This window comes from Trichogramma pretiosum, unplaced genomic scaffold, assembly GCF_000599845.2.
Source record: "Trichogramma pretiosum strain Unisexual culture from Peru unplaced genomic scaffold, Tpre_2.0 scaffold35, whole genome shotgun sequence".
Lineage (NCBI taxonomy): Eukaryota > Metazoa > Arthropoda > Insecta > Hymenoptera > Trichogrammatidae > Trichogramma > Trichogramma pretiosum.
Genome location: NW_019640943.1, coordinates 162,192 through 171,186, shown reverse-complemented (window position 1 = coordinate 171,186; position 8,995 = coordinate 162,192). Strand labels below are relative to the sequence as shown.

The window sequence follows — 8,995 nt, the reverse complement described above, 5'->3', positions numbered from 1 at the left end:
ACATATTAACGATGAAAATTTACAATGATCTCGTTTACCTTGTCTAAAATAAAGCGGAAAACGAGAAAAAGGACGACGCGCGAACGTGCGTAAAAAAAAATAAAATAAAATAATTTATCGTATTTTTAGATCGTAAAAATTCCTACGCGCATTATTTTACACGCGCCCGAGGAGATCGTTGATCCTTTTTTGATTTTTTTTTTTCATTTAATTCGGAGCAAGGTAAACAATTATAGTAGTTGTAGAAATTCCGATAAATTCCAAGATCCCAAAACCGCAGCAGAAGATCGGTCAGAAAAAAAATAACATTTTTATACGCTTCAAGGCAGCTGATGATACTCTTAATTATCTGTTTTTTTTAATAATATAATATCTGCTGACGAGCGTGTAAGTAATTAGTCCAAAAAGATTTTTATTGTTTTTGCTCCGTTGTTATATTTGACATCTTTATTTTTATATACAATACAATATTAAAACGCATGAATTGACTGTATTGCCAACGAATCTTTTTTTTTTTTGCTTCATTCGTTAATTTGTTTTTTAACGAGAAAGAACATACGCACATTTAATCATTGTTTACTAATAACATATTACCTAATAATGTCATAATCCATTTGGAATCGCTTCGTCGACGTCGTTATATAAAAATATATCATATCGTCATCCGATGAGTTCACTCCAAAGATACATAGGAAATATCGAATTTTTTTTGTACATAATAATACGAATTTCATCGCGAATATGTTATGCACGGTCAAGCGGCAAAAATGCTCGCACAAAATTCCTAATATTACAAAAAACTGTAACGTGGAAGGCCGCTCGATAAATTTTTCATTTTGATTTTAATTTTTATGGTGATCAATCAAAGATGCAGGTCGATAAGAAATTAGAAAGAGTGAGAAATTTGTGCCCTTTGCTTTGAAAAAATCGAGTGAGCTTGATTCAAAAGCTCTAATAAAATCGTGCAATAACAATGTACCAAAGTTCTTCAAGTTGTATATAAGAAAATAATATTTATTTTTTTGTCCATTTTCTTGTAAACTTAACAAAATGCTAATTACACTTGGAAAACTAATGAATTATATTTATTTCCTATAATATATATATATTTATATGAAAAACAGTACTATAAGAACAGCGTTAACATTGATATATTTTAGAAGCTCAAAAATGTAATTACTCATATACACACCCTGGTAGAAATGCTCAACATTACCAATGATCCGATGACCAAAAAATTACCATTTAAAATTTTCAAGAATACATGATCATTAATTGTCTGTTTCCGATGTTTTTACTGTTGGCTTCACTTACGTTAAAAGTATTATGCGCATTTGAAATGATTTGTTTCCAAAAATTTAGACTAAATTTTAAGCACTTTACTACGATAATGCCGGTTCATGCTTTCACCACTAGATGGCGAGTATCTTCATCTGTAAACCTGCAAGTAGCAAAGTCAAAATAGTTGTATAAGTCGGAGCATGGTTTTCAAGAGTTATAACTCTTGTGACGAAACTTGTAAAGATTGTAGCCAGCTTCCACCACTAGATGGCGAGTACCATTACCCCTACGAATCTGCAAGTGACAATGTCAAAGTATTGTATAAGTCATTGCAAGATCAAAGTAACCTGTAGTATTAATGCCTGGATTATTGAATTCAAAATAACCAATTTAATATAATTACTGTACTCCTTTTCAAATGCAGAAAACCTACTCTTGTAAGAGCATTTTTGTATCGTAAAAAAAGTGGTCATTCACTGAACATAGGGCATTACAAGATCATAAAATGATTGAAATGAAAGATTTCACTCTTCAGTTTCTAAGTTCAAGAAACTTTTTCGTTCGTCAAAAAACTAGCCACGAAATATCAAGCATTTTTACCAGGGATAGATAAACCAGCTTTTTATCTGCACTTTGCGCATTACGTCAAGAACAATATACAACTTCTTCCTTTGATATTTTTTGGTTTTAACATTCATTACATAGATATGGTCGTATTATATTACACTTATACGTACAGGTATATCGAGGAAAAAAGAGATCCAGCATCGATCATCGCAGACCGTATAAAACAGGTGAAATAGTTTCTCGCATTCCATCGCGAGAGAGAGGTGAAAAATACGCACTTCTTTTTTCCACTCGCGCGTCGATAAACGAGCGCGCGTCATAATTATTTTTGTTTACACGGAATTCACATTATCCTTCTTCGTCTTTTTTTTTTCTTTTTTTTTGTTAATATTATATAGGAAGAGCCTCAACCGCGTGTAATGAGGTGCAACCTTCGAGGTCCACATCGCCAACATACGTATATAATAATGTCGCGCGCTATAAACGACCGGCACCTTTTGTATTATACGATATTTACAACCATTAAATCCGCGAGCGAGAAATTTTTCTCCCTCTCACTTATTTTATACATATAGCGATCGGCACGTGAGAGTAGTAGTACTGTACGTGTTGTACGCGCGAAATTCAGGAAGGAACACGTGTATAGGATTATTATACCGGATTAATTCAGTGTCATCGGCATCGTCGTCGCTATTACCTTTGCAAATCGAGGTAATGGGTTTATGAGGAATTATATTATTATTACGCGGGCAATGGACGCACAAAAAAAGAAGAAGAAGGAGAAGAGAAAAAATCTTATAATAAATGTACATATATATTCTCCTTTATATCCTAATCGTCGATTAATATACTATACACATTTATAGTAAAAAAAAAGAAGAAGAATACAGCAGTCTCGACCAATGATATTGGTTCTTCGTTCAAGATTACGTACCGTGATATGTTACGGGGGGTGACTAGAGATATCAATTTTTTTATCATTATGTTTTTCGTTTTCTTTGGAATCGTATATATCACAAGTTTACACAGAGGTAGGTATATGAGGTAGTAAATTGGTTTTTTTTTTAAATTTAAATTTACGATCAGACGTGTTTTGAAAACGGGGGAGGTATATAGGTTTATACAAAACGTTACAACGGCCTAAATCGTAAAATATTTACAACGCGGCTCGCGCGAAAAAATAATTATGTACACACACACGCGCGCGCTATATTATATACACACGTACACAGGATTTAGTCGGCGTTGACGAACGCCTGCGCCGTGGCGTTGGCCACCAATCGGGTCACGTTGCCGATCAATCCGACCTCCGAGTTGGCCTCCATCGTCGTCATGTAGGCCGTGGTGAAGAGGCTCGTCAGCGTCGTGGTCATCGCCGTCGTCGTCGTCGTTCTGAGTTTCGGCAATTTCGTTCGCTGCTTCTTCGTCATTCTTTCCAGACTCGCCAGACTCGTGCTCAGTAAGCTCGCCATCGTCGTAGCCGCCCTCGTCGTCGACGCAGTAGTAGTAGTAGTAGTAGTCGTTGGTCTCGGAGTGCTCGTCGCGAAGCCGTACGGATGAAACGTGAATAAATGACTGGTCAAGATGTGCGTGCTGTTGGTCGTCGTCGTCGTGACGGGTGATGGCGGTGGTGGTGCGCAGAGCCGCCAAAAAGTCACCGGTGGCCCGAGGCAGGCCTCGAACATGTAGGCCATGATCGAGCCCAGACACAGGCCCGTCGTGTAGGACAGCGTCATGATGTTGCCGGCCAGCTCTCGTAGCTCCTCAGGCACCTTGGCCGGGGCCTGTATCATCGGCACGCTGCCGAATATGCCGTTGCTGAGGCCGAGCACGATCGACAGCACGATGGGCGACAGCTCCGAGCGGAGGATGGGGGCGTAACGGGGTATGGCGCACATGAGGAAGAGGGGGATGAGAAAGAGACGCGAGAACGAGAAGTTGAGCAGTTGCGAGCGCGTCCACTGGATGGGCAGGGTGGCGAGGATCTTGCCGACGAGATCGGCCCCGTTGAAGCAGGCCATGAGGATGACGGGCATCCAGGAGCCGAAGCGACACGAGGCGATCTCCGAGATGATGCCCGGGTAGAGGCAGAGAGTGACGAAGTAGGCCATGCCGATGCTGGCCATGTACGGGTAGATGAGCTTGGAGACCTCGAGGCGAGCCAGCATACCGCCTGTGGAAGAATAAATGAGTTTATGGTTACAGAGTGAATTTAAAGCGAGAAAAATTCTGTAGGAAAAATTAATACGTCGAGAGGTGAGACCACCCTAGAATGGTTTAACATTGCTGAAATTCAAAAATAGCCCATGGAAATAAGAAACTAAGTTTATATTGAAGTTGAAGACTTTTTTAAATAAAGTATTGTAAATGGACGCTTTTTAAAAAAGTTAAATTTTCGTCAAAAATGTTTCCGAAAATTGTTTTAAAAAATCATAGTAATGAACGAATCGAAAAACGTCTACGAAACTCTTTCATAAATTACTTTGAAGCTATAGTACACGTTTTAACTTAATCCGTTTAATGATTTTCCGAGACATTGAAAACAAAATCTTTCAAGAAATGAGTATAAGTAGAGAAAATTAATAAAAAGAGCAACTTCAAATTATTTTTTCATCTTATAAAATCATTGGGACCTATGATTCTTGACACTCAAAAGAAACCTTTTCTCGCGAAAAAGAGAATTTAGTTTTGAAAAATATTACAGGTGTGTTACCCTCTTAATATTAACCGAAGGATATACACGAAAATGTTCAAAAGAGTTGATGTTTAAAATTAAATTTTACAACATTACACAATAAAATTTGCTATAACATAGAAATTGATGTAATTGAATATTTTCAAGTAATACTTAATTGTTGTATTGTTTCGACAGAGGTACTTTTTCGTTATATTCAATTAAATTGGTCTAATATTTCATCTGAATGATATAATTCTTGCATCTGATATTTCATAGATTACATTGATTTTATCAAAATTGCATATATTCAATGCTTCTTTCAATACAACCAATCAAGTACACGAAATATCCAATAAAATTTCTACCGTTGGTGCAATAATTTATACGCAAATTTTCTCATGTACCCATCGACTTCTACAACCATATAAATTACAAACAGTTCGCGCTTACGTTTGATACCCGACCAGCGCTTGCTCATCCTCGAGGGCGGCGCCCGTATGCGCTCGTTGCCGTAATTGCCACCCCTCATCACCACGATGTCCTCGACCTTGTAGGTCGTCCCGCCGCCGCTGCTTCCACCGCCACTGCTCATACCCGGCGGAGGCTGAGATGTCGGCGCCGTCGGATCGTACACCGGATTGCTGAACGAGAACTCGAACAACTGGCCCGTGCTGTCGCTCCCGCCGTCTCCAGCTCCGGTCGTCTCGCTGTTCGGCGGCGGGCTCGTGTGCAGCTTCAGCACTCCGTACTGTCCCCTCGAAGCGCTATCTCCCCCTGCGCTACCGCCGTCCATCGTCGGGTCCATCAGTCCGCTTGCCGCCAGATCGTCCTGATAGTCCTGCGGCTCGAGGACGATGCGATTCCTCTCCTGGCACTGGGCCACGTGGTACTGCACGAACTCGGTCTTGTGTATGATCTTTTGCATGACGTAGCTCAGCACGATGGTGAGTATGGACATGTAGAAGAAGGCCGAGGTGTTGCCGCGCTCGTCGTCGATCAGCGATTTCGAGATCAGCCGATTGAGCGACACCCAGAAGCCCGCGAGACCTGTGCGCGGCGATGATGACAGAACGATTTTGTTTCATACATTTTCTCTCTCTATCTCTATCTTTTTAATCGATGTTTATCGTAATGTATGGTAATAATTAATGAGCAAGCTGCGGCCAAAAGGAGCCGAATTGCCGAATATTGACAGCTGCGTAGTACTACATGATGAATGAAGTGTACATTATTACATTACACATATATAAATGTATATATACTCACTTTCACCAGCCATGACTGCCTGAGTGTATCGGCTCGGTAGCATCGACGTGAAGCCGTAAAAGCTCGACTGTTGCACTACAGTTGTGTCGAAACAAAAGAGAGACATAAAAGTGAGATTATAAAAAAAATAAGAAACGAAAGTTCAATCGATACGATCGATTTGCTTTGTTTTTCTTTTCTCGCGCGTTAAATAATTAATAAAATTCTGTCGTAAGCCCATATAAGTATAATAAGTACTATATGGATGCGATAATTACCCGTGCAGCCGAGCGAGACCACGGCCACGGCCACGAGATTGATCGTGTAGGAGGTGGACAGGCTGAACAGGTCCCAGAGTATCTCGCACGTGGCGACGAAGTTCAGCGTGACGAACGACACGAAGTATCCTGGAGCAAAGAAAAAATCATTTTACGTGAGAAAAAGTATAAAAAAAATAATTGAAAACGCGTACCGAAGATGATCCTCGTGCCGAGCGACAGGGTCTCGACGAGGACATTGTTGAGCAGCACCGCGAAGAAGGCCGTGATGATGTAGACGACGGACATGTCGAACACCACCGTGGTGCCGGGATAACGATCCTGAAAGTAATCCACGGCGATGATGAAGCTGCGAAAGAAAAAATAAAGTGCGTTGATAAACACATCAAGAAGGGAAGAAAAAAAAGTGTAAACAATCGGTGGCACAGGTAGTATCATTGATTTTTGGGCTCGCGCGCGTGTCTCGCTGCTCCCTCCCTGTATACACATTCATCGTATATACACGCGAACCCCTCGCTTCGCTGCTAAAAAGGGGGAAAACTTCGTATTCACACACACACACACACACGTACGACGATTCTCAAGTCGAGAGAGAGTCAGCTGATACGAGTATATGTGTGTCAGTAGTATAAGCTCGCAGCACACGCATACGCCACCCGCTACATTATCTCTCTCTCTTTTACTCTCTTACTCTCTTACTCTCAACGGCATTCGTCATATACATACTATATATACGCTCAATGTCACTTTCGCTCGAGAGCAACAACTCACATAATAAAACGAGAGATATTTGCACACACACGCACCTATTGTAAGGCAAAAGAAAGCCAGCACCAGCGAGCAGGAGCGACAGGTATACGAGATTCCATCTGTCGACCGGAGGGGCGACGCGCGCGAATCCTCCTCCTTCGCCAGCGCCAGCCGATGATCCTCCCGATGCCGTATGATGATGATGATGATGATGATGATCGCTGAACTTGAACTCGTTCATTCTTCTGGCCTTGCCGAGCTGGACGTAGCCCCGCGACAGATTCTCGTCCATTTTGTTTTTGTTTTCGAATGATTTTTAACGACCGGGTGAATTTTCCACTAGGTTAACGCGGATTCACGCACCTCCCCGCGCACTTTGAATCGATCGAAATTATTATCGAGCTTGCGAAAGCTCGACGCAGTAGCTGCTGCCGTCGGTCATGCTTTTGTATCGCGCGTATATAATAACGATGCAGACGACGACGACTACGACTCCGAGCTCCCCGGGATTCTACTACTGCTGCTACTGCTGCTGCTGTGTATTACAGGATTCCTGGATTTGGGGCTCGCGTGTCTGTGTATGATGCTACTGCGCCGCCTCCGGTAAAAGCTGGGCTATACTACTACTACTATGATACGATTCGGGGGGTGCGAACTAGTAGCAGCAGCAGCAGCGGTATAGTGAGAATCGCCGAGGGATGCATTGATTTCTGCGCGCGCAAGCTTTATACGCGCCGAGCGGCTATCGCGTTGCATTATAGGTATACACATTATACGCTGACTCGACTGTCCCTTTGTGCGTCCGTCTGCGTACGAGAAGTTTGATAGGCACACGAATAGAGATAAATGTCTCGTTATTCGCGTTGGAGCTTACTTATATTGTTCGCTGCATCGATTTGTATATCGAGAAAAGCTCGCATTGTATCGCCCGATGCAAGCGATATATAATACTCGACCCCATACCCAGCAATTCGATCGTCGAGTTGATCGATGATCAGATACGCGCTTTGTGCGTAACTTTATATATCGTCTTACGACGAGCGATTACAGCGCCAGCGGTCGAGTTACGCACTTTCTCGAATGATAACGCTTCGTTCGATTTCTCTACTTTACCCACGATTGATAAGAGGGTAAATATAAACGGGCAACTAACTTTGCTCTTTCTTATAAAGAGGTCCCTGGTAGCTCGATTTTTAGAGATTGTTTTACTGCATTTAAATGAGAACGTGATAAAGAAAATGAAAAACTTGCGATCTCATCTATCTCAGTATTGGAAAAGGCTCATTCTACTTAAAAAATTTTTACTCGAAAAGCTCAAAACTCTGGTTCAAAGGTATCGTCTTGCCGAGAAAAGCTGTAGTGATCACTTATTTATACGTAGTTTTCCCGAAAAAATATTGTTTCCAACGACGAATGTAAATGTGTCGAGGATATTAATTCAGTTGAGCATATTTTTGGAAATTGTAAGTTCTTTAAAGCTCCTGGGGTCAAATTATTGACTCGCTTAAATAAAAATATTTAGTTGTCGCCCATATTTTGTGATAGCGCTATTAGGATCGAAAAACATTCAAGTTTTACAGAGTATCTTTCAAACTTTGACTTTATACTTGAAATTGACTGTAAACTTTGGCATTTAAGATTTTTATTACAATTTTCACTTCAGTATCAATTTTATGTACTTGTATTCGTGGTTTTGTACAATACGATCGATGATAAAACAATTTTCCATTCAAATTCCATTCAAAATCATTTCAAGAGCAGTCATAAACAAACAAATGATTAAATATATATAAGACAATGGTTTATGGTGATAAATTAAACCAATGATGTTGCACTAAAAAACAGTGTTTTATTTATTATTATAAAATATTATCATATTATTATACAACTATTTACAATTTATACAAGCTCACCTAAAAAACAGTGAAACGACAATTTAAGTTCAATTCTATCTCCTCTCAATTTCTCAAATATTATTCTCTCCAATACTGTTTCTTCAACTGTTATTATAACTCTGATACCTATTTACAATTAAGCATTAACAACAGCCGACACTCGAGCACGCGACATGCGCAGAACGTGCGAGACTTATTTAAGAAATTATAATTTCTTTACATATATATTGGGAAAGTTTTAAAATTATAACTTTTTAATAATAAAACTGAAATAAAATCAAATGACAGAAAAATAAAACGAT

At 40.3% G+C, this 8,995-nt stretch overlaps 1 protein-coding gene across 1 annotated transcript; it reads right to left on the bottom strand.

Annotated features, from left to right (window-relative positions):
- Positions 1-496: 496 nt before the first annotated feature.
- LOC106653395 (equilibrative nucleoside transporter 4) lies at positions 497-7,387 on the bottom strand. Its single transcript, XM_014372805.2, has 6 exons — positions 6,855-7,387; positions 6,243-6,397; positions 6,049-6,177; positions 5,792-5,866; positions 4,976-5,572; positions 497-4,021 (listed from the first exon to the last, which is right to left on the bottom strand). The coding sequence occupies exons 1-6, from the start codon at positions 7,088-7,090 to the stop codon at positions 3,084-3,086; spliced, it is 2,130 nt and encodes a 709-aa protein (XP_014228291.1). The 5' UTR covers positions 7,091-7,387; the 3' UTR covers positions 497-3,083.
- Between the last annotated feature and the right edge of the window lie 1,608 nt (positions 7,388-8,995).